Raw genomic sequence first — 26,505 nt, forward strand, 5'->3', positions numbered from 1 at the left:
AAAAAAAAGATTTTCCTCCTCAATCACGATCGGCTCTACCCCTTCAGCGTCTTCCTTGGCCGCCTCCTCGTCCATATGTTGAGCAACACCAGCTGCAAGGTCATCCATCTTTAGATCAGGGTGTTACTTCCCGAGGACGGCCATGATGCAACGATAGGAATGCCGAAGTCCCTGGTCGTACTGGTTGGCAGCCTCTTTCTCTAAGTTCTCGACCCGAACCCAGTGGGAATCATGGAGAGATTCGAGCTGAGCCTCATACATAGCCTTCTGCCTTTGAAGATCCTCCTTGACCTTGGTCAGCTCCTCCTCGAGGCCTTTTCCAGTCCTACGCGACCAAGAACCGCTAAGTTTCTACTGCTGGTCCATTACATTACCCAACACCAGAAACTGGGGGACCGGTGTTTGAGGGAAATACTCCGACGAGACCAGACGTGATGGGCAGATGTTTGGTGGCAGAAGTCTGCGAGCAGGTGTGTCCTGTAAGAGCCAGGTAGCAGGGAAACAGGGGCAGGAATATCCTGTTCATCCACGAGCACGTCATCCGCGAGGCCAATTTCCTGTAAGAAGCATAAAGTCATTCCTGCTGTATTCTTGTGAAGGGTTGATTCGAGGAGACCCGGTCAACGACAGTTGGCGAGGCATGCTCTCCAGCCCGAGAATCTAGGCACGAAGGCCACGCAACCACCCACGATTACGGAAGTGGGGAATCCACGTTCGAGAGGTGGGAGGATAACAGACGTAGACTGCGGAAAACTGGGATTCAGAGGAAGCCTATAAAAAGGTAGCCAACGAAGGTAAAATGGTTAGAAATTTTGATTCTAAAAGAGAGAAAACAACCTAACAGCCATAAGATTTGTGGCAAGCGTTCCCCGAACCTTCATATCTGACTTGAGCGTCGGAGGGTTTGCGCCGGGAAAACAACCGGCGTACTCTGACATGTCTGTGTGCACAGGAACCTCTGGAGAAGAAGCTTTACGAGGAGAGATCCTGGTCGTGGTGAAGTTGATCGAGCAGAGACCCTGGTCGTAGAACGAAGAGAACCAGAATCTCGCATCAACAATAAATTCAAAACCTATCCATCAATAATAGTGCAAGTCTTCGTCTATCCATCAAGTGTTAGATGGTAGTGGATTGATGGTGATAAAGATGTGTGGTGGTGATGCTAATAAGTGACGGATGGAGATAATAATTGAGAGAAAAGAGAGCGGAAGATATCGGTGACAGATGAGGACATTATTTGAGAGAAAAGAGAGGTAAAGGTGAAGAAATAGTTACTTTTAATTCTTAATAAGGATAACTTTTAAAAAAAAATTGAATTAACTGAAAAGTGAAAAACATCATTAATGTACTGGACAATGGACACACCGTTCAACAAGGATAATAGAATAGGCATATTAGACAAAATCCCAAAATGTTGCCCGTGGCACGACTGCACTGCACAAATCAACTTGAGTATAACCATATTAAAAACGCATGTTTACAATTGTAATCGACATTTTTTTTATGATGCTGTAACAGTAATGATAATGAAGTTATTAATTATCGTTGCTTTAATTTAGTAGATAAATAATTAATGATAAGGGAAAATGTCCTTTTCACCCTTAAGGTTTGATGCAATAGCCATTTCATCCTTACAGTTTAAATAATAAATCATTTCATCTCTATTTTTTAAGCAATAGCCCAAACATTCTTTTATTAATTTACTGTTATTATGTTGCATACTTCATTGAGGGTAAAATAGGATTTCTAAATAATGATAAATTATTTTAAAATAAGCTCTCAAATACATTTAACTTTAAGGATAACTTAATAAATAAACATAATAACATTAAATAATATGTAAAATATATATTTAGGACCAAAAAATATAAATTTCATAGGCACTAGAGTAATTTTTTTTAATATTTAGCTTATCCTCAACTTTAATATGGTCGAAATAAATAAATAAATAATCAATCAGTACTGTTATTCTATCAAAAGTAATTACAGACTCCTTCATTTATTTAAAAAAAAAGTCATAAATACATAACAACATATATTTAAAAATATTACAGAATAAAATACACTGTATTGGATTGTATTTTTTTTAATCTTTTAGCCCATTCTTGACCTTACTATAGATAATGATTCCTTATTGAAAAGAATTATTATTATTATTATTATTTAGTTGACTTCATTAAAAAAAAAAATTAATGAACACACCCACATACACACATGTTGCATATTCTTTAGTATTATTTTGTTTCATTAAGTTATCCTTAAATTTTAAATTTATGCAAAAAGTCATATGTTATTCAATTATTCTTGAGATTTGTATTTTAAAAAACTTTGCATTTATTTAACTAAAAATCCTATTTTGTCCTCAATAAATTATAGAGTAAACTAATTTTAAATTCATGGAAGGGTATTTTGGGCTATTGTATAAAAAATAAGAATGAAACGAGCTATTATTTAAAAAATAAGGATGAAATGAGCTATTATATCAGACTATAGGGATGTAAAAAACTTTTTCCCTAATGATAATGATAAGGATCTCTAGATTCTCATTTTTTTAATTTAGTAGATAAATAATTAATGATTTAATAATCAATAGATAATATCCAGGTTTATGGATATAATATTATTTTTATTATTTGATAAATATTTTGTAAATTACCGACAAAATTGAAAATTAAAGATTCAATTATACATATTAATTCAAATGCTTAAATAATAAATATGAATTATAAAATCTTCAACAACACATGTTAATAGAGATCCTTTTGTCGTTAATAATTGGAACAATATAATTTTGAACTCTTAGCTTTATTCATTGTTTATTTATTTATTTTTGGTTTAAATTACTCATTTGGTAAGATTGTTTTGAATTGATTGTTGCAATATTAAAATACATCATTTTTTTGGAAAATACAAATATAGAAGTTTATTCAATATAATTGTTTTTTCTTTATTATTTAATCTTTAAAAAAACATGTTTAGCTAACATATCTTATAACTAGTAAATTAAATTTTAAATAATTGAAATCAAAATATTATCCTAAATAACTTCTAATTGATTCAACGGCACTTGTTTGTGCCACTATTGATGCTCATCTTTATAACAGCATCATAAAATGACTCAAATATTATTAATAATAAAAATTACATGTTGTCACCGCACATTTTAACATAACTAAGAAATAGCAAGTCAATGCGAATAAAAAAGCATACTGTATCATAACAAGTTAATAACTATGCGTTTCCAAACACTTATGGAAGGAATATGCCGAATTTGTTAAGAAAATGAAAGAAACAGGCTACGGCAAATTTCCCATTCAGAACTCTCAAATAGCACTAAATCTGGAATAATAATTTAAAATTAATTCCTTGCTCATGAATTAATATTCAATCATATCACTTTCCCCTTATATGATGTTTTTCTCCTCATCAAATTCTTTAATTTTGGGAACATATAAGTTTACTTCTAATTATACTTTACTAAATAGTTTTGGAGTATTTGCAATTCTTAGTTGATCTTTGCTAATTAATCTAAGGGGTAAAATCTCATTTAGGCCCCGTTTGAGATTGCTTTTGGGAGGGTTAAAAATGATTTTAAAAATTTAAAAGCTAATTTTGGTGTTTGGTAAAAAAAAATCAAAATCACTTTTGCCAGAATCAGCTCCTCCTACAGCTAATTTTGAAAAGCAGGGAAGGAGTAACTTTTAAATTCTGATTTTGAGAATTCAATTTTATCATTTAATATAATTCCATAAATATCCTTACAATTATTACTTAAACCCAAATTTATCCTTATTTAAATTAGAAACAAAATCAATATTTTAATAATTTTTTATTGTAATTAACGCACACCTTTCGTTTACCCTATTTCTTCATATTTTGTGTTCTATCAAAACTTATCTAGTGCAACAAAGCAAGATCCAGTACATGTTCCATCATCATATTCAATAATAGTAAGTGATTCATCACCCTTTTCATGCATATTCAATGTAATTTTTATTATAATATTTGTTGTTTGTCTTATTTGGGTTTGTTTATATATAAATAATTCTATGCCTATGTAATTTTTATTATAATATTCATTGTTTGTCTTATTTGGATTTTTTATTATAAACGATTCTATGGCTATGCAATTATTATTATTATAATATTTGTTGTTTGTCTTACTTGCGTTTGTTTACATATAATTTCGGGTGACTGGTTAGTTTTTAAAGTTCGTTGCATAATGAAAAAGACGAAAATTTTATCTTTCACATGGTTTCCTTCAACTATCAAGACGCTTCATTTTTTCCATAAGAATAGTTTGTGTAACTAAAGATACAGGGCACAAAGCTATAGAAAATGTTACGTTTATGCTGCTTGGCAAGAAGTTAATATGCCAATTCCACATTTTTATAAAAAAAAAAATTGTTTGATTCAACGAGATATTGTACGTGTACATTTTTATATGTATAAGTAAATTTTATCCTACATTATATACATTTTAGTCATTTATTTTTTTACAGCAGTTTAACAATAAGATTTACCAAAAACCCATAACTGCTTTCAAAATTCACAGTACTTTTGAAAATAAAATTTACCAAACACTTAACTGATTATCTTCACAGCTGATTATTTCTACAGCACAGCTAACAACAATTATTTTAAAAGCTACAGCATTACCAAACTGGCCCTTGGTCCATATATTTTGAGGTTAGTACCTGTTTAGTCCTTATATTTTTAAAAATACCTTAAAACATCTCCGACATTAAATTATTAGCACATTTTCTCTTACTTTTTGTTGCTTTTGGCTTTATTTTTACAATATTACCCTCTTACAATATTTTTTTGGACATTAGTAAAAAGAAAAAAAGTAATTATCAATTTAATCTCAAAAAATAAAATGAAAACAAAATTAATATATGTTACTTTTTTGTAACACACTGTTGAGAAATTAATATATTAATTTTTTTTATTACTAATGTCCAAAAAATAGGTAATTTAATTATTTTTACAATAAAATTTTTTTGGACACATGTAAGCTTTGACAAAAATTAATATTTATTCTTTTTTTTTAATTTTATTTTTGGGGTTAAATTGATAATTTAATTTTTTTCTTTTTATTAATTTTATAAAAAGAAACATTATTATAAGAGGGTAATATTGTAAAAATAAGTCAAAAGATGTCAATAGTTTAAAGATATAGATGTTTTGAAGCATTTTTTAAAATACAGAAATTAAATAGACATTAATATTAAAATATAGGGATGAAACGAGCTTTTACCCTTAATATAATTGCTAAATAGCATACGTGTGAGGGACATGAAGCGTGATCAAACTAATATATCTCAACTAAGGAGTCATGACGAGTGACGACCCTATAACCCAAATATTTTTTTCGCCGATTAACTTGTTAAACACGTAAATATAGGCTTTGTATGTATTCACAAAAATCTGGTGGTTTATTTTTGTTATATTTCCGGAAAATCTTAGGAAAGGATCTAAATCTTAATTAGATAGAGTATTTCTCCTTTTCTCACTCTAATTGTGATCCCTATATTTATATATATATATAGGGATCATACGTTACCCTAATTATATTTCACAGCCTTTGGCAATATTGTCAATTCTTCCTTAAAATCACTCTCAAATTCTCCATTCAATTTTCCTTGTTTCTTAGTGCATATCAAAAACCAAAAACAGCTAGCACAATGTACTATAAAGTTGCCGGTGCATCACAGTTCCTGGCGATCACCGGAAGCGGCATCGATGACGTTAAATTAGCCAAGAAAGCATTTATCTGGCCGTTCCAACAGTGCACCGTTTTCGACATAACCCCAGTTAACTATGACTTTGAAGTTCAAGCCATGAGCGCCGAGAAGCTCGAGTTCAAACTCCCCGCCGTCTTCACCATAGGCCCTCGCGAGGACGACAGTGACAGCCTCCTCAGATACGCTAAACTCATCGCCCCTAAGGACCGGAACTCCGTACACGTCAGAGAAATCGTAAAGGGTATCATCGAAGGGGAGACCCGAGTCCTTGCCGCTTCCATGACGATGGAGGAAGTGTTCAAAGGGACCAAACAGTTTAAACAAGAAGTGTTTGGGAAGGTTCAGTTAGAGCTCAACCAGTTTGGTCTTGTGATATACAATGCTAACATCAAACAACTCGTTGATGTGCCGGGGCACGAGTATTTTTCTTACTTGGGGCAAAAGACTCAGATGGAGGCCGCCAATCAAGCCAAGGTCGACGTGGCGGAGGCGAGGATGAAGGGAGAGGTTGGAGCCAAGCTGAGGGAAGGGCAGACGCTGCAGAACGCTGCCAAGATTGACGCGGAGACCAAGGTCGTTAAAATTCAGAGGGAAGGACAGGGCCAGAAGGAGGAGATGAGGGTCAAGACTGAAGTCAAAGTTTTTGAGAACCAAAGAGAGGCTGAGGTGGCGGAGGCCAACGCTGATTTGGCAAAAAAGAAGGCCGGGTGGGCTAAGGAGGCCAAAGTGGCGGAGGTTGAGTCGGCGAAGGCGGTGGCGTTGAGAGATGCTGAGTTGCAAAGAGAGGTCGAGAAGATGAATGCTGCTACTAGGATGGAGAAACTTAGGGCTGAGTTTGTGAGCAAGGCCAATGTTGAATATGAATCCAAGGTACTAATACTAATTCTCAATTTTCTTTACTTTTTTTTTTAATTATGTTATTTTTCGATATAACATAATTTATTAGAGGAATTAAGAAATTACTAGACAGTTTATATCTCTATACGGTAAAGATTGGAACTTGACTTACACGAGTAGTAAACAATTTATCCAAGCGTGCAATATATGATAAAGAAAAAAGAAAAAAAGAAATGATTCTACCCATGCATCTAATTAATGTTTTATTTAACCAGCTTATAATCTTATTATGTTTCCATTTTCTTTAATTTGGAACAAAAAAGGTGCAAGAGGCAAACTGGGAGCTGTACCAGAAACAAAAAGAGGCGGAAGCAATTCTGAATTTGAAAATAAAAGAGGCAGAAGCGAAGAAAGCAACAGCGGAGGCAGAATTTTATGCGCGTAAGCTAGCAGCGGACGGGGATTTGTACGCAAAGCAAAAGGAAGCTGAGGGACAAGAGGCACTTGGGAAAGCCCAAGGAGAGTATCTCAAGTCCATATCAACAGCATTGGGAGGCGATAATAGAGCCGTCAAAGACTTCTTAATGATCGATAGAGGGGTGTATCAAGAAATGGGTAGGATTAATGCGGAAGCTGTCCGTGGATTGCAACCGAAACTCAACATTTGGAATACCACTAATGAAAGCGGCGGTGGGGCTGGCGGCGGCGATGCAAGTAGCTCCGCCGTGCGGGAGGTTGCGGGGATTTATCGTGCATTGCCCCCGTTGTTTCAGACAATTTATGATCAGACTGGAATGACGCCACCTCCTTACATGGGCATGTTACCTCAAACTCAAACTGCAGTGACACCGCCTCAGATCTTGGGCAGTTTGGCTCTTCCATGCACCAACGTCGTCCCCAACAACAACAGCTAACCAAGAGACACATGCATTTATATAAATATTTTTATTTACAATTTTTTTTTCCCTTAGTGAAAAATGTTGAAGTTTGGACTCATAGTAATATTTTTTTTTTCCAATTTCTTTTATAATATTCTAAGATTTGAACTTTGAACGTATGCTAGGTTAACTTTATTCCAATTAAATACTTCAGCTGGTTGCATATCCATTTCGGGGTAGCGCCCCCAACTATATAAATTTTGTTCCTTGTTCTATATGCTGCAACTATAGCCATTATTTGATGCTCATCAAATCCAATATATTAAGATAAAGAGGCTGCTTGACGGCTTCTAGTTATTTGATTCTTTCAACACTGTTGAGAATAATATAATTATTTTTACTGCCAATTATCATACATGATATATAGTCAAATTAATGTTAACGATAGTTTAGGAACCAATTCATATAAATTAGAACAGCAATAAGACATTATTGACCCCACAAATTAATTATTTGCGTATTGACGTAACATAATAATTTATTATTTATCTTAGACTAGTATGATGAAATAGTGATATTTCACCCCTCAATTTTATCTCTGCAGCCATCATTTCTCAATAATTATTATTTATTTACGGAATTACCTTTATTATTATTTTTATGAGCTCTTATTCAATTTTAAAATCGGATATGTGACTTTTTTAGCTAATCTCTATTTTGAAAATAATCGAAAAAAGTATGAACTCGTATAATTAAGTCTACTTAAAGGAAATCGTCATTGTCTAATTAATTTGCTTGGAAACAAAAACTGGCACTTCAAAATATTGGAGCTGCAACGGCAGTAACAATCACCACTGCCACCACTATCGGCAACGGCAGGAGTAGCTACTGTTACGGTGTACCACCAAATCCAAGTATCCAACATTCTAGATCAGATAGCTTGGAGAACAAAGTCAACTAGTAAGAGTCAATATTCAAATTCAAATTTGCAACCTTGAATCCTTGACCAGAGTTGATATTCTCAAGATTGATGATGATTCCATCGTCGTGGAGAATACAGAGCCAACTCCAGATCTGACATTCTCTTCCTAAAAAATACTTAATTAGATGCCACAAATGCGAGTAAAAGGTACGATGCTCCACACCTTAACCCACACCAGACTAAATAAAAATTAAATTTTTAATGAATACCCTTAAAGTTTGAATTAATGACAAAGTTGCCAAAATTTTTTGCATATATGTAGTGTGACACGTCTTGTCTGTGATCCTCAACCTGAATTATTTTGCAACAGTTAAATTCTCCATATGAGCTTTTTTTTTTTTTTAAAAAAAAGAACTCGGTACAAAAGAAAAACTCATCTAGTTAGGAGCAATCTATGTAAATTGCGATGGAGGTAGGTTTTGTCTTGAAAAAGAGATGATGGCAGAGGAAAAATGGCAAGACATAAGAACGGATATAAACTCTTGGATGAGCTATAATTTCGCAAGCGAATTGACAATTAGAAAGAAACTATCAAATCTTTTTGTACTCATTCGAAGTTTTTATTATTTGAATTTATTAAATTCTCCGTTCCAGATTGCCATTTTGGCCCCTCAAAGAGAGTCACTTACCCCTTTTATAATTTTTCATAATACCCTACTCTCTCCTTAATGTCAAAGGTTAACCCACAAAAAAATGATTGTTTTGACTCTTTGTGGTTCGAAACTTGTGATGAGTTTTCAGCAAATTACAAAGTACTTGAGAGTTGAGACGAATAATGAAAATTTTGAAAAATGTGACACAGAAATTTGGTGCGGGTGAAAAATAATATCACAATACTTGTATTGTTAACGTGACACGCTATTAATGAATTAAGGTAGAACATGTCATGTAATGTATATGAATTTGCTTACGGTCAAATTCGATTAGAGTAGTGTTAGGTGTAGAGAAAGATAAGAGAAATTTACCTTCTCTCTCTACCCACCCACTCTCTCTATTCCCTTTCTTCTTTATTTCTCTTATCTTTTTCTACACCAACATTTCCATTCGATTAGCAGCAACTAAATGCGATGACCACCTATGTGTGGTAAGCAATAAAATAAAAATAGAAAAAGAAAGAGTCTTCGTTTTATAAATAATAATGATCACGCGGTTTGTCCATTTTAAGTTTTAACACACTAAGATATACAAGTCAACGGGATAAAAACATATTCTGTGATATATGTAATTAACAAAGAAATAAATACCCGTTCTTCTTCACAACGCAACTGAATTTGTCAAGAAAAAAGAATAATAGGTTAGGGGAAATTTCCAAAAGTCAAACCGTATCCATATAGCCTTTTTTTTTTTTTTTTCCGTAAGGCATATAGCATTTTAAAATTGAATAATTGTTTTAATTTCCTACCTCGAAACTGCATCATGTCACTCTCTCTTTTTTATTTCTGGTCTTCAAAGTCGAATAATCTTGTTTATATTTATATATATAGTAAGTTTCTATCAGAAGTCCTTAACCATATTATTAAAGTAAAGATGAATTAAAAAATAAAAAATACAGATTTGAATACACTACGGGATATAATACATTATATTACAATAGTTTGTATTTTTTTATGTGTTATCTTACCTTGACTTTGATATTATATATTTCATCTTTAAGATCTCTCTCAAATTCTCAATCTCTCAACGGTATTCATTTTTTCTTTCATTTTGAAAGTCCAAAACCAAAAAACTGCATCATGTTTAGAGTAGCAAGTGCATCGCAGTACCTAGCGATCACCGGAGCCGGCATCAACGACGTTAAATTAGCCAAAAAATCATGGGTTTTCCCGGGGCAATACTGCACCGTTTTCGACATAACCCCAGTTAATTATGACTTTGAAGTTCAAGCCATGAGTGCCGAGAAGCTCGAGTTCAAACTCCCCGCGGTCTTCACCATCGGCCCTCGCGAGGATGATCGTGACAGTCTTCTCAAATACGCTAAACTCATCGCCCCAAAGGACCAGAACTCCATACACGTCAGAGAAATCGTGAAGGGTATAATCGAAGGGGAGACCCGAGTCCTTGCCGCTTCCATGACGATGGAGGAAGTGTTCAAAGGGACCAAAGAGTTTAAACAAGAAGTGTTTGAGAAGGTTCAGTTAGAGCTCAACCAGTTCGGTCTTCTGATATACAATGCTAACATCAAACAACTCGTTGATGTGCCGGGGCACGAGTATTTTTCTTACTTGGGACAAAAGACTCAGATGGAGGCCGCCAATCAAGCCAAGGTCGACGTGGCGGAGGCGAAGATGAAGGGAGAGGTTGGAGCCAAGCTGAGGGAAGGGCAGACGCTGCAGAACGCTGCCAAGATTGACGCGGAGACCAAGATCATTAAAGTTCAGAGGCAAGGGGATGGCCAGAAGGAGGAGATGAGGGTCAAGACTGAAGTCAAGGTTTTTGAGAACCAAAGGGAGGCTGAGGTGGCGGAGGCCAACGCTGAGTTGGCAAAGAAGAAGGCCGGGTGGGCTAGGGAAGCAAAAGTGGCAGAGGTTGAGTCGACGAAGGCGGTGGCGTTGAGAGATGCTGAGTTGCAAAGAGAGGTCGAGAAGATGAATGCTGCCACTAGGATGGAGAAACTTAGGGCTGAGTTTGTGAGCAAGGCCAATGTTGAATATGAAGCCAAGGTACTAATAATAATTATCAATTTTCTTTTTTAATTTTACATGCACGCACGCATGATATATTTGATAATTCGTTTTAAGTTTTATTGGAACCAAGAATTTGATTATTATTTTGAATGTATATATATTTTAGATTTTTGATGTAGTTGTTAATTACATTAAGTTTAAATTAATTCAATTGGTTTTCATTAGATTTCTTTATATTGAATGTTTAGAAAGGCCTTTATATGGAAAAATTCTATAATACATCTGATGTATTACAACCAATTGATGCATGTATGCCATGTATAGTTGAATTTAATATAATTATAACTTATATGATGGTTTTTCAAACTAAATGCACATATGTCATAACATCATTTGCCTGTTGTATGACTGACATAATACCTCTGATATATTTTAGAATTTCTTTTTTATCAAGGAGAGTTTGTTAACAGTTTGAACTCAACTCATCCGGTTACTGAAACTACTAATTAAATGATGAGGTCTCACGTGAAAAGATTTGAATTCCCTCATATGATGGAGAGAAATACACTTACTCTCAAAAGTCTTTTCGTTAAAAAGGAGATCCTTTAATTGCTACAAAAACGTGCAACAATAAGGAATAACTTTTTGTTGTACCGAACTAGAAAAAACAATTAATTATTGTACCCATCTAAAATGTTTTATTTACCAGAATTATAATATTCTTTTTTTTGAAAAAAAAAAAAAAAGGTGCAAGAGGCAAATTGGGAGCTATACAAGAAACAAAAAGAGGCCGAGGCGATTCTCTATCAAAAGGAAAAAGAGGCAGAAGCGCAGAAAGCAACAGCGGAGGCAGCATTTTATGCGCGCAAGCAAGCAGCGGATGGGCAATTGTACACAAAGCTAAAAGAAGCTGAGGGACTCGTGGCACTTGGAAAAGCCCAAGGAGAGTATCTCAAGTCCATATCAACATCACTGGGAGGCGATTATAGAGCCGTGAAAGACTTCTTAATGATCGATAGAGGCGTTTATCAAGAAATGGCCAGGATTAATGCTGAAGCCGTCCGTGGATTGCAACCAAAACTCAGCATTTGGACTAATAATGAAAGCGGTGGTGAGGCTGGTGGGGATGCAAGTAGCTCCGCCATGAGAGAGGTTTCCGGCATTTATCGCGCGTTGCCACCTTTGTTTCAGACAATCTACGATCAAACTGGAATGACACCACCCCCTTTCATGGGCACTTTAGCTCAAACTGGAATGACACCACCTCAGATCCCGGGCACTTTAGCTCTTGAATCCAGCAACCCCTACAACAAGAACTAAGACATGCATGCATATGAGCATTCTTATTTACATTATTTCAATTGCGCTTTCCTATCCTCTGTAAAAAATGTTAAGTTTGAACTCTTTTAAAGGTTTTGTTTTGGTATTAAGGTTGGGTTGTTTTATCTTTCAACACTAAAATATTTGGTAAATACTAACTATTTCTCTTTTGAAGCCAAGTTAATTTGATCATTTACTTGTATGATGGAAAATTTATAGTATTTTTATTATTTTTGTCAAAATTATTATTTAAAAGTTTACGACGCATTGTTAATTTTTATTTTATAGTTATGATTTTTTCTCACAACAACTGTAGTTTAAAAGTTATAACACCTTAATGTCAAAAAGTACATAAATATTGTTTCAAATTTTATTCGGCAATATATTAGATAAAGTAACATTTTCTCTTATAATTGATCCAAGATTGGAACTTTGAATGTATGCTGTTATTGGAACTTTGAATGTATGCTAGGTTAACTTTATTCCAATTAAACCTTTTGGCTAGTTGGCAGATGCATCCATTTGGGGTAGTGTCTACTTTATTTTGTTCCTTGTTCTATATGCTGCAAATATAGCAGCCATTGTTTGATGCTCAAATCTAATTCAGATAAAAAGGTAAGCTGCTTCTAGTTAATTTGATTCTTTCAATATTGTTTGGAATAATAATATTAGCTTTGCTGCCAATGCCAAATATCATGCATGATAGTCAAATATCTTATGCCTTTTGGTAATTGCTTGGTCAAATAACACAACTGTAAATTCTCATGGATGTTTTATTACTAACACAAAGAAAGGATCATTACTCTTAACTGTTGATTCAATTGCAAGTGCTCAAATATATTTAACAAACACAAAGAAGAGATTTACTCTTTCACGAAACAATGTGCTGATGAAATCGAAGATGTGAAAACGGTTAATTTAGCTTCACAAACTATTGACAATTTACATTGATCAAAATGTTAGGGCCGAGTTTGTAAGGTCAATGTAGCCAAGGTAAATTCTCCGTATTTTCATATATTAGATTCTTGTTTTACTAAATCTTGTGATCAGCACTGCCTCTGCTTGGGGTCAGGCTAATTAAGAAAATAATATTAAGAACCTGTAAGTATTGATCTTCAAATTGTTATTGGACAATTATTTGTGGGAAGAAGCTAAAAAGACAATAAATTGTGTATTTTTTTAATTTAAAGATACCAAAATAACAAAAAAAATTGGGATCGAGCATTTCAACTACTAGAAGGCAATGAATACTAGTACAATTATGGACAGAAATGATAGGCAAAATCAGCTATGAATTAGATTGATCGTTTAGATTTTGTAAGATTTCACCAAATAAAAAACCAATGAATCTCATTTTCACTACCAGTTTCCGTTTCCAACTCAAAATTGTTAATTTGTTAAATGGGAAAAGGATAAGTACACCCTCAAAATTTAAGGAAATGGTCAGAATACTTTTAAGTTTTCAATAAAAAACACTAAGATTCTTTTTTATTATAATACCCTTTAACAATAATATTTTATAAATGGGTTATTATCATTTGACTAATTTAAGAATGGTAAAATATCAAACGGTTACAAGAGTATCCATCATTTTACTAAATATCTTTGGAAAACTTTTCATTTTATAATATTTTTGTTGACACTGTTAGTCCAACACTGGTGTCTGATGTCATGCTAACATTAAAGGGGTAAAAGTGCCTTTATATTCAAAACCAAGATAAAATTGTATGTAATTTAAAATTATAGTATAATTGTTATTGGTTAAGAGAAAGGAAGAAAAAATTGTGAATCCCAAATATCTAGCATCATCACCTTTTTCTTCCTCTTCTTCTTTTTTTCACTCAGACAGTGATCCGCAGTCTTTGAAAAATTATTGGCACTTTTGGATGGGTACAAGCCATGCATTGCCATTGATCGGTCTCATCTGAAAGAAGAACTAGAGGAATTTTAATGGCAATTGTCGATGTGGAATTTTTTTTTTTGTTTTTATATATATAACTTATCTCTAGGAATATCTTATCAATTTGGATGAGGATTTTGCATAATATTTCTTTGAGATTTTCTTCTCAATTGATCAATTTGTTTGGGCTGTGGAATAATGGTTTTATTATTATGAGTTTGAAGGATTATGACGAAATAGATATTAAGATTGATAGAAAGCATATTGATCTTCAAGCTTTGATGGTAGTTTCAATTTACTATCTTGAAGCTTTAATGGTGGTTTCAATTTGATATATTGATGAGAGCAAGATTAGCAGTTTAGCATAGAAGAAGATATTTAACCATAAGCATAAGAAGTTTTGGCAGCGAATAGACGCATTCTTCAACTGGATTTGATTTTTTATTTTATTTTCTTAGTTTTTGTAATTAAAAATTAATTATTCTTCAAAGTAATGGCATATTGGTATTTTACTAGTTAACTAATGGTCAATTAATAGTGGTAAACGAAAATATAGTAAAATGAAAAATTTTACAAAGATATACTAGTAAATTGATAGACACTAGTACGTCTTATAGTTATTTAACATTTTATAATTTATTAAATTAGAAAAGTAATAATATATACCTTTTGAAATAATTTCAATAATTTTTTTTAATTTATACAATCTATTAGACATTTTATTTTATTAAAGTTAATTTTAAAATAAACATCGTAAAAATTTAATATAAAATAAGTTGAATTAAATAGAAGTAACACAATAATCTTGTTATTTATGTTGGGTTATTATGACTGTTGAGCACTGAATCCTTATTCTTTTAATAAATAATACATAATCTATCCCCATTTTACTGTACTTCTGAGTTCTTCTAAAAACTATCGTATACAACATGTATAGCCCCCCAAATTTTTTCTTTCTTAGTATGCCCTTTATCAATCAATTTACTTTAGGAATTAATGTGCTACCAAATCAACACAAAAATACATTCATAACTTCTTATTATGCTCTGACAAAAGTAGAATTTACTTATTAAGATTGTGCTTAGGCTTAATTACGAAATTAATAACATTAGAAGATTTCCTAATGATCTCCCACCACTCTTAATAACATATGTTTGGATTCTTGGGTATTCCTAGTGTATGAATACGTTGTCATGATCCGTTAGATTCTTTGTCACATGCATAATATAAATACCGAAATTGTGGGCAATTGAGCTAGTAACTTGGGCGGTCCGCAACATCTGGATAACTTATTTGCCTTACCAGCGAAGGAGAATAGAAAAGTTTATTAATTGCATGCTAAAAAACAATACATATCGTCAATACAGAGTCTTCCTAATTAGGAGGGCATATCGGTGCAGAGGAAAAAACATAGAATGGAAACTCATCATCAAAAGCGTATTTAAAATGAACTCTCGAAAAGGGTATAATGTCTCTGCCTTGTAGCAATATACATTGGAAGCCGGATATCGACATTTGAACGGGATCCGGCTTTTCAACCGTCTGAAATCCATCGCAATCCAACGTCACATTCCTTTGTGCACACTTGCACCAATTGAACACTTCCACCGCGAACTCTTTCTTTCCTTGTACTATATTTCCTGTTTCCTTTTGACTTATGTCTAATGTCTCTGGAGGACAGGGCCCTTGCTCTGGCTGGCTCATCGCTGCCAGAAAAAATAAGATAAATAAAATTAGGAATATGTAATTAGGGCATCATCAGAACCAGGATTTTGGTTCAACAGAGGTGTTTAATCTTTACAGAGAAATAACAAACCATAGTTAATTATAAGACAATTAATAAAATTTAAAAAAATTGGAAATCTAATGGACCAAACTGTAATTTTATGTAAAATATCAATAAAATTAACCGCTACATAGTTCAGTCCTAAAAAAAAATGTAACTATAAATAGTAAAAATAGTAGAGATATTACAGATTTTTTATTATACAATTGGTGAATCAAATTAACATAGTTTTCAAGTCACAGCAATTAGTGTTTACAGTATACGTAGTTTTTGAGTTATAGTTGTCTAATTTCAAAATCAAACGAGGCTTCAGAAGGAAAAGTAAGGTTTTAAATTACTTACTTTCGCTAATGAGAGCAAGAAACAAAGTTGCATAAAGGATGTTTTGAACGAGTACTGCCATTGCAATTTGCAAGCGAAATATGTGAAAGCCTAATGATATTACCAATGTTTATGTGTCGCAAAAAAAGCTGAGAAATTTGGTCACTTATAGTTTGGTTGCTGAAATTTGCTGGGTAAGTATGTTTTATTATGGAAGGAAAATAATATGTGCAATAATGATGCAATAATATGTGCAATAATGATGGAAAGAAATTAGTTAGCTGCTATTTATGAGATTGTTTTATTATGGAAGGCAAATAATATGTGCAGTAATGATGCAATAATATGTGCAATAATGATGGAAAGAAATTAATTAGCTGCTATTTATGAGATTGTATTAAGAATTAACCAAAATAAAAAACTTATGAATTAAAATATAACTATATATGTATATATGATAAAAAAAAATGCATTAAAAAAGCCGTTGCCACTTGCCAAAGTTAAAAACAAAATGCATTGGATTTGAACCGCGCTCATGCGAGAGGATTGAGTTACAGGCAAAAATAATAATAATAAAAAGATCGAAATTGACAAAATCACAAAATAATCAATCTTACAAGACAATATTATTAACTTAGCTGAAGCTAAGAACTTGCTCCAATGGTAAGTAGTAGTCTTCTTAAAACTTAGGTCTTGGGTTTGAGCTTCAATGGGTGCATGAGTTGATAAAATAAATAAAAAAATTAATAGTGTTTTTTTTTTTTTGGACTTGAAATCTAAATAGGTTTAAATGTGTATGAATGACATTTTTTTTTAATTAAAACATCTAAAATATAATATTTTGACATATATGCTGTTATAAATATTATGAATTCTTATATTCATTTGTTAAACACTTAAGTTATAAATAAATTACTTTATTAGTAAAATGACCTTGATAATGTGTATCTTAACAAAACATGAAAGATGAAAAATGTATCTATTATATGTTTTCTTTTCTTATTAATATACTGATACTTGCAATGTGTATGTGTATAATTTTTCAACCATTGAATTAGATTGAAATGAAGGGTCAAGATTAAATAACACGGGTTATTAATTTCATTAATATCTTTCTCCCTCCTCTCTTTAATGTTAATTCTCTTTCTTCTTCTTTTATTTAAGATTTTCTCTTTTCTCTCTCCTATAAATTTGTAAATGGAATAATTAAAACCATCAAAATTAATTTACTTACATAATTCATCAAAATTAATTTACTTACAAATACTGAAATAAAGTAGCAATGTATGGAACAAACTTGTACAATTTTCAATCTATAGTTTCAGAACCAACACTAAAAATAAGCCGTATATGCAGAACCTTCACCAATGAACTTCGTAAAAGGTTTTAATCAAAAATCACGATCATTTCCTATCAAACAACATGTTAACCTGTAATTAAAGAACTAATGAAACCAAGATCCTTCAATTGATCGGTACTAGGGTCTTACAGCATCGTCTGCCTGGTGCGCGAGAGTCTTTACAAAGAAACCCACCATTCTTCCAAAATCCAAGCGGTTTACACAGAAAGGTCGCACACTTAATTGCTTGGTCCAATTTTTGTGTTTATAATTCGGGTTCCATATTTCAAAACAACACTCCATTTTATCTAAGACTAATCCAAGAGCCACTCGTAGCTCATCACCTACATCAGATGAAAGGACCACTATGGGTTTATTATCTCCTGGTGAAGTCAATAACCAATGACGAGCTCCATCCAGGGTGTTTCATCAAGGTACGTACAAACGAAACCAATTTATTAGATATCCATATCTTGGGTCTCTATCTCATAATCTACTTCATCACGCAAAAACATTTTCCACGAGTTTAATTGGAGATGAACTTTGGATCGTTCTTTGATGCATGCCAAGATTTGCATGTACATTTAAACGTTAGTAAAGATTTCACTGGTAACCTTAATAGAATTCCCAACGTCGATCGTATCTTCAATAAACTCCGCATAAGTACTACTTGTCACCGTTATTTTAATTAGTCATTTAAATTATATCTTTAATTTACATTACCTGCATGCCACAACAATTAATTAAAAAAATACTGTTAATTAATTAAATAGTGAACAAATTTGTTAAATCATATATAGTTATATACTACGTACGTGTATCTTGCATGCAGGAGGTTTAATGATATAATTGGTAGCAGCAATATAAATAGTGTGAAATTAAATGTCTTGCTTTTAATGAGATGATACTCAACATGGTCAAAAATTATTTTTCAACAGTTAAATTTACCTCATAAACTTCCAAAAAATAAAAAATACAAAACTGATCTAATATAGCTAGGGACAATTAATCTAGGTACTTAATTAAATTGCGACAGAGGTTTGGCATGGCAAAATCCTCCACGGGTTTGGTGTCCCATGGAACCCCTTCTCAAATGGAGAAAATTTTGAATAATTTTTAGGAAATGGAGTGGGGAATGGGAAAAAATAATCTCTAGATTCTTAACGGGGTGGGGTTTAGTTTTGTACTCCCCACCCCACTCCACCTCACCTCACCCTCACCCTAATCCCCATTATATATAAATATTTTTTTTAATTCTTATTTAATAATTTTGGTTTTATCAAATATAATGTGAATTAATAAATTTTCTTTTTATTTTATGTAATATAAACAAATAACTAAAAGAAAAACCTTACAATATAATTCTTTTTCGACTCTAAAACATTATTCTGTTTTTTTTTTCTTTTTAAACTTTTAGATTTTTTAAAAATAATTTAAATACTTTATAATATGATGATAAGTTTATTTTAAGTCTCTAATTTTTAATTTACTAAAGTTATATATCTATACCTACTATAAAATAGGTAAATAGAGACTGAGGTGGGAATGAGGAAATCATTTTTCATATAGGGATTTCTCATCCCTAGGGGAATGAGGTGCGGGAATGGAGACGAAAATTTTCAGTGGGGTACCCCCACCTTACCCATTGCCATCCCTAAATAAAATCGTGATGAGCTGTAATTTCGAAAGCAAATTGATTGTTAGGTTTTTGTGGTTGGGAATTTGTGATGTGTTTTAATGCAAATTACAAAACACTTAGAGACAAGTTATGAAAATTTTTGAAAAAATGTGACTAGAAATTTGGTGAGAATGAAATGTAATATCGCAAAAATTGTGCTGTAGCGTGACAAATTATCAATTCAATAGCTCTGACATAAATTGTACCGCAGGCTAATACGTACGTTATTAATTCAATAGTTGCTGTATCTCTTGCGCCCTTTTTTATTCTCAACAACCAATTGAAATAGAAAAAAAGATAAAAGAAAAAGAAAATCAGTCAATATTAAGAAGGAGACACTCTTATTATATTCTAACAAAACCCTACATAATTACAGACATGCTTTCACTAAAAAAGCACTTATTGTAGAGCCCTTCAAGAACATGAGATTTGGGAAGAAATTGGCTTGAACGGGAACGAAGTATCCCAAGCATAATTGAAGCTGAGTGTTGTGAATCCATAGAAAGGATTTCCATTGTTGACGACGGTGCATTCATCGCCGGATATCGCGATGATCGAAGGATCAATTGGTTCCACAGTCTGGAAACCCTTGCAGGATAATTTCAGCCCCAATTGTGTGCAAATGCACGTATTGTTCAGAGTCAGACGCCATTCCTGCTTGTTCGGCACTGTCTTTCCAGTTTGGGACTGGCTTACTTTAATATCATCTAGTGTGCACTGGCAATTGCCTGCACGGACGTAGTCAGAAATTTAGTCCCGACGGTGCAAGCTCAAAACATATATAATGCAAATGAAAAATTTTAGATATCAAAACCCTAGAAGATAGAGAGAGAGCTATAGAGAATAAGTTGAACATAAGTTTTTAATTAGAGTTAGAAAAATTAAGTGAAAAAATAAAATAAATAAATAAATAAAAGATTGCGATTGGCGATGAAAAATTACAAGCAAATATACGCATAGACAAGATTCTCAAGTGATGCTTTTTACCTTTGGTGATGATGGTGAAGAGCATAATTGCAGCAAGAAATTTGAGTATGGCTGCCATTGGAGACAGATCAAAGCACGGCTATATATCTTGTTCTGTAAATTGCTGAGAGTGATTAAAAAGGTCTGTTGTTTATCTATAAATATCCATGTCGATGATGTAACAACTTGGTAAATGAAATCACCTTCGGATTCGATTTAATGGCTCAAAGATTAATTAACAGAAAAAGAATTATGAGCCATGCACAATCTTTTCATGAACGGTAACTCTATATGATAGATATTAAATGTATATACATTTACCATTAATGAGGATATGGACGGTGGCGTGATATTGTTAATGTTTCGGATTTCTTGAAAATAATTCCCATTTATGATTTATGATTTAAAATTTATATTTGTTTTCATTTATAAAAAACAAATTAAAAAAAAATTCGTATAAAATAACAATTTTTTTATTTTCCTTTTAGTTTTGGAGATGAATATAATGACAATTTAAGATAGCAATTACAGTGTATGTAACGTGGAATTTCCTTTTTTTTTTTTTGGGGTCAAATAATCATCTTTCTTCTTTCAATAATAACAGAAATAATGCCTGGGTTGACATTTAAGAGGGCTACCAGAGCAGATTTGCTACTAAATATGAAAATTGTAATAAATTCTCAATTGCCAAACATGATATGGAGACAAATTAGCATTAAAGAGGGGTATCACAGTAGATTTTTTTTTTCTTTTTTTATCCCAAAAAAAAAAAAAAGATGGAACGGTAAACCTCACCTTCTCTCTGTCTTTGTTCCATGGATGCGTTGGACATTGCCTTGGTCCTTATGCTTGAATAAACCCAAAAAAAAAATGGTGATATTTTAATCAATTGGATGGTTGTAAGGACTTCTAAGTAATTAATACAATATGAAATTAGGGCTCCCCTATGTTTCCACTGTTGTACCTTACCACAGCCTTTGTCTTTTGTGAATTAGTTAATGTAAAATTTCATTGAACCCCTTACACTCTATTTTATTTATAATTTATTCATAAGTACTGAAAATACAAAATTATCCTCAAATTTTGTCTTCAATATTTTTTTTTTTCAGTTTCTTCTTATGCTCTCTCACTTTCTCTCTATGATGGGTTTAATGATGGCTTCAATATTGATCAAGGTTGCTGATCGATTTGAGGATAATTAGTTGTAGGTCATTGATTGTTTGTGTGATGGTTCTCGTGGTGGAAATTATAGGCATCAAAACAAAATCCTCAATTTGATCTGAGAAGCCGAAGTGAGAGCTAGAGAAAGCGAAATGGCGATGGCAAGGCGAGCTCAGACTTTCCTTATCCAGAGCGATTATGCGCTGCAGCTTCATATTGTGGCTTCGATGGATCTCTGATTTCCTCTTTTTGTCATGGTGCGGTTGTGGTGCAGCTGATGTGATGCTATTTCGAGAGAGGAAAGATAAGGCTGACATGGGTCCTGGCTGTCAGTTGTGGTGCGACTGTACTATCTTGCCGACGTGGAGCAGCGTGGTGACAAGCGATAGCAGGCAGCTTCACACTGTGAGTATTTGGGTCGAGAGCAAACTGGAGAGATGAAGCCATGATGGTTTCTTTTGAATTTGATTTTGGATTGATTTCGTTTGGATGTCGCGTGTGTGGGTATTTGGGTTATTTTCTTTTAGTGTTTTTTTTTAATTATAAGTTATGAATAGATCGATTTTGTAATAAACTAGACTGGAATCCCCACTCGTATTGTTGAAATTTTTGTTGATGATGAGTTTTTTTTTAAAAAAAAAAAACCAACAAATACTTCAATTTCCATTCAAGATGGAAACTCTACTAAGTATCAGTAACTGGGCACAAAATGGAAAATCTCACAAAAAACGGAATATATTTTATATTCCACAAGCTAAAACAAAGGTACCAAAACCAGTTGCATATCTTCTTTCAAATCACTAATGATCCAATTCCCAGGTAATTCAGAGGTAGAATATCTACTTGCTGCGCTTGTCTGCACGCTTCCCTTGGCCTTTCTTGGGAGGTCCCTTTCCACGACGTTTCAACATTTCAAGCTTGGATAAGCGCTCTTGTTCTTGGCGGGCCATGACGAGAGGATCATCTTTCTTGATGTCATATGGGTACTATCCAGCAACCTTGTCATCGATTAGCTTCTTCCGCAAAATCTTGTGGGGTGATCTCTGGCCAGTGAGGTTAAGTACATGCCCAAATATCTTAGCCCTCGCCTCGGTCAGCCCTGTGGTCACTATTGTGGCAAAAAATGTTCTTAAGCCTCCCTCATGTAGCCATCGTCACTCGCCAACTCTACCTGATTAGCTCTGTTGATGATGAGTTAACTTTGTTAATGATCAGTGATGGGAGATGAGTTAATTTCTACAAAAAATTTTAATGCTAATATAAGGATATTTTTGTCTTTTCATTAATATTAATGTGTTATAATTATTAATGTAGTGTGGTTTAAAATAAAAACTCTTTTAATACTTATACAAAATAATAAATAAAAAAAGTGTAAGATGATAAATTAAATTTTGATAATGTAGGTAAGTATAAAGTATTATAATATTTTTTGATAAATTATAAATAAAATAGAATGCAAGAGGTTCAATGAAAGTTTACATTAGTTAATTCACAAAAGACAAAGTCTGTGATAAGGTACGACAATGGCAGCATAGGCGAACCCATGAAATTGATACTTTTTTGGGAGACGGGGTTAGGGAGATGAAAAGTGGGATTTGAATAACCTTTCATATTTGGGTCAATTTATTGGTCCAGTGGTTTCAGCTCAATTATCAACGTATACCCCATGAGAAGGTCAGTATAGATATATATATATATATATATATATATAATTTTTTATTTTTGGGTCAACCCACATTAGCACAGTCCGGCCTCACCTCCACTTCCAGGTCTCGGCGGGCTTTGCATTTGATAATCATAATTATAGTGCCCAGTGGTGGAGACTGAATTTGATTCACCAAGCAAACAAGAGCAACTAATAAATAAATAAAATAAACCAACGAGGAGTGAATCGGGGACAAGATAAACATGCATAGAGCATACAAGATATCCATGTGAGCATCTGGCCTAATAACTGATCGCACAATTGGTTTATTAAAGGTTTTATCTTTCATTTGTATTTCTTTACCATTGGTTCAAGTGAAGACTTTGCTTATTATTCTTACCCACTTTTGGCCCCACTTCCTTTATTTTATGACATTGAGTTTCAAAATATTGCATGCTTCACAATTCGAGCTTAACTGAGGAAGTTGGAACTTAATGAAAATTTATCTAACTCTTCTAATACAATCACTATGTAGTAGTTCGATAAATCTATCTGAATATTAATAATATATCCTCTCACTTCTTACTTCACACAAGTGATTATAAAGCATAAAACCCCTCTTCATTTTGCATGGCTATAGGAGACACTCTCACTTCAAATAACAAATTTCTAAGAAATATGTGTTGTGTTTTCATTCTTTTATTTCTGTGCTTCTGGCTTTTCTGGGCAGGTCACAGCTCATTCATAGCGGATTCACCGAGCAGGACAGCGTCCGGAAGTGTTATTGAAGGCACTGTTTTCATTAATGGAACAGTTGCAATTGCAAAAACTGATGATAATTTCATTTGTGCTACTTTGGATTGGTGGCCTCCTGATAAATGTGACTATGGCACTTGTAGCTGGGGCAGAGCTTCATTACTTAACCTAGTAAACTCTTATAGCTGCTGAATATAAATATCAATCTTTAAGCACAACACAGAATCTTAGTTTTCCCCCTTTTTTTACAGGATCTTGGCAACCCAATACTGTTAAAAGCTGTCAAAGGTAAGGACCAATCTGCATAAGCCTCAAAACATGTTCAGAGTTTGTCATGCAACTTAGCTTTGATTGTATTTATTGTAGCTTTCTCACCATTAAAAATCAGAATGGGCGGGACATTACAGGATAAAGCTGTATATGAGAGCAAAGGCATCGACGAACCTTGTACACCATTTGTTAAGAATAATTCAGAATTGTTTGGTTTTTCCGAAGGTTGCTTAACGATGCGTCGATGGGATGAACTCAACATTTTCTTTAGACGAGCTGGGTAAATATTTTTATTTAGTTTAGCACCATAACAACGTTGTATTGCTTAAAACAGTATTATATTATTTAAAATGCGAAGAACTAATTACTGTCATTGCGTTAAATGTCATTGTACTCGATTCTGAAAACAGGGCTGTTGTCACGTTTGGATTAAATGCTCTAAGAGGTAGGATAATTCAATCGGATGGTTCTGCAAGGGGAGCTTGGGATTCCAGCAATGCTGAATCTCTTATGCGGTACACTGTCAACAAGGGCTACAAAATTTATGGCTGGGAGCTAGGTAAGATGCAAGATTTTAATTAGGAATATGCAGATACTAAGCCATAGGAATGACCAAAAATCTCATCACTAAGTGCTAAACAGGAAATGAATTGAGTGGAAATGGGGTTGGAACAAGAATTGGAGCAGATCAATATGCATCTGACGTAGATCGTCTCCAGAGCATTGTGCAAAACATATACAAAGGCTTCAAAATCAAGCCACTAATCATAGCTCCTGGAGGATTCTTTGATGCAAATTGGTTCAAAGAATTCATAGATAAAACACCTGAATCTCTCCAAGTGGTCACACATCACATTTACAATCTTGGTCCAGGTAAATAATTAACACAATATTTCATTTATTTTTAATCAGTTTAGTTCATATGTAAGACTTTTCGAGTGGGGATATCTACAGAGTGTAAAATCTAAATTTGACCTCATGTTGCTTTGTTTAGCGCTAATACGCCATTTTATAAAGCCAGATAAAAATTTCATTAGGTGCAAACGTCAACACTAGGAGTCTCAATTCATATAACACTTACATGGTAATTCACCTTCGGTTTTTCTTGTAAATAGGTGTTGATGATCGCCTTATTGACAAGATCCTAGATCCGTCATTTCTCAACAGTGGGTCGGAACCTTTTAGTAGCCTTCAAAGCATTCTCAGGAGCTCTGCAACTTCAGCAGTTGCATGGGTTGGTGAAGCGGGAGGAGCATACAACAGTGGCCACAATCTTGTCACAAACGCATTCGTGTTTAGTTTCTGGTAAGCTGTTTGTTTCCATAAAATTGTTTGGTTTATTTAAAAAAGTAAAATTTTGAATCCCAATTTTCCAAGTTTAACAGGTACTTGGATCAGCTAGGGATGGCATCAATTTATGGTACCAAAACATACTGCAGACAGACACTAATTGGTGGAAATTATGGACTACTCAACACGAATACTTTTGTCCCAAATCCTGATTACTATAGGTAATTTTGGAATATGATAGATAATAACTTTATAACTCCACAATTACAAACAAATTTTTTCAATCGGTTCCAGTTGACTCAACTAATGAAACCTCTTTTAAGTTGTATAAGAAGAGGTTCAAAATTGAAATCCAACTCCATGCCTTTACCTTGTTACTATTGATTATTGTCTCTGCAGCGCTCTTCTTTGGCACTGGTTGATGGGAAGTAATGTCCTGTCAACAAGTCTTGCTGGGACAACAAAAATACGTGCGTATGCCCACTGTTCAAAGCAATCTGTAAGCTAAATATCAAACGTTAATTCAGAGACAAATTATTAGACCCCAGATTATTTATTGGTTTTAATTTTTGGTCTTGCAGCAAGGGACAACACTGCTATTGATTAACCTAGATGGTAACACTACAGCCCGAGTTCGAGTTACAATTTCTAGGGAAAATCTTGCTGGTAATGGAGCTCTGGTAGTCCAACAAGAACAGCAAAATCAGAGAAAAAGATTTGCTAAGATATGTCAAGATACAAAAACCAATGGAAAAATGAGAGAGGAATACCATTTAACAGCCAGAGATGGAGATTTGCACAGCCAAACAGTGCTTCTAAATGGGGAAATACTTGCAGTAAATTCATCTGGGGACTTTCCTCCTTTGGAACCTATATATGTTAGTGAGACGGCTCCAATTATAGTTGCTCCATTTTCTATAGTATTTGCCGAGATTCCCAGCTCTGTTCTTCCAGCATGTGCACAGGGGTAGAATAACAAGAGCTGACACATTGGTGTAATTCACA

General features: G+C 33.5%; 5 protein-coding genes and 1 pseudogene across 5 annotated transcripts; 3 read left to right on the top strand and 3 right to left on the bottom strand.

The window, feature by feature from the left end:
• The first annotated feature begins 5,567 nt into the window (after window positions 1–5,567).
• On the top strand, window positions 5,568–7,507 carry LOC18054461 (flotillin-like protein 4). The gene is made up of 2 exons (XM_006450305.2): window positions 5,568–6,617; window positions 6,908–7,507. The coding sequence occupies exons 1-2, from the start codon at window positions 5,688–5,690 to the stop codon at window positions 7,496–7,498; spliced, it is 1,521 nt and encodes a 506-aa protein (XP_006450368.1). The 5' UTR covers window positions 5,568–5,687; the 3' UTR covers window positions 7,499–7,507.
• Window positions 7,508–10,177: 2,670 nt separating this feature from the next.
• LOC18054462 (flotillin-like protein 3) lies at window positions 10,178–12,429 on the top strand. Its single transcript, XM_006450306.2, has 2 exons — window positions 10,178–11,104; window positions 11,816–12,429. The coding sequence occupies exons 1-2, from the start codon at window positions 10,178–10,180 to the stop codon at window positions 12,386–12,388; spliced, it is 1,500 nt and encodes a 499-aa protein (XP_006450369.1). The 3' UTR covers window positions 12,389–12,429.
• Window positions 12,430–15,650: 3,221 nt separating this feature from the next.
• On the bottom strand, window positions 15,651–16,509 carry LOC18054463. The gene is made up of 2 exons (XM_006450307.2): window positions 16,417–16,509; window positions 15,651–15,994 (listed from the first exon to the last, which is right to left on the bottom strand). Exons 1-2 carry the CDS (start codon window positions 16,475–16,477, stop codon window positions 15,663–15,665), a joined length of 393 nt encoding a protein of 130 aa, XP_006450370.1. The 5' UTR covers window positions 16,478–16,509; the 3' UTR covers window positions 15,651–15,662.
• Window positions 16,510–19,825: 3,316 nt separating this feature from the next.
• LOC18054464 (uncharacterized protein At1g05835) lies at window positions 19,826–20,490 on the bottom strand. The gene is made up of 2 exons (XM_006450308.2): window positions 20,400–20,490; window positions 19,826–20,140 (listed from the first exon to the last, which is right to left on the bottom strand). The coding sequence occupies exons 1-2, from the start codon at window positions 20,455–20,457 to the stop codon at window positions 19,827–19,829; spliced, it is 372 nt and encodes a 123-aa protein (XP_006450371.1). The 5' UTR covers window positions 20,458–20,490; the 3' UTR covers window position 19,826.
• A 1,794-nt stretch (window positions 20,491–22,284) lies between these two features.
• Window positions 22,285–23,327, bottom strand: LOC112101643 (annotated as a pseudogene).
• Window positions 23,328–23,814: 487 nt separating this feature from the next.
• LOC18054465 (heparanase-like protein 3) lies at window positions 23,815–26,490 on the top strand. The gene is made up of 9 exons (XM_006450310.2): window positions 23,815–24,111; window positions 24,192–24,228; window positions 24,307–24,490; window positions 24,621–24,769; window positions 24,853–25,083; window positions 25,326–25,515; window positions 25,596–25,721; window positions 25,900–25,999; window positions 26,082–26,490. The coding sequence occupies exons 1-9, from the start codon at window positions 23,815–23,817 to the stop codon at window positions 26,469–26,471; spliced, it is 1,704 nt and encodes a 567-aa protein (XP_006450373.2). The 3' UTR covers window positions 26,472–26,490.
• The last annotated feature ends 15 nt before the right edge of the window (window positions 26,491–26,505 follow it).

This window comes from Citrus clementina, unplaced genomic scaffold (genome assembly GCF_000493195.1).
Source record: "Citrus clementina cultivar Clemenules unplaced genomic scaffold, Citrus_clementina_v1.0 scaffold_1, whole genome shotgun sequence".
Classification (NCBI taxonomy): Eukaryota; Viridiplantae; Streptophyta; class Magnoliopsida; order Sapindales; family Rutaceae; genus Citrus; species Citrus x clementina.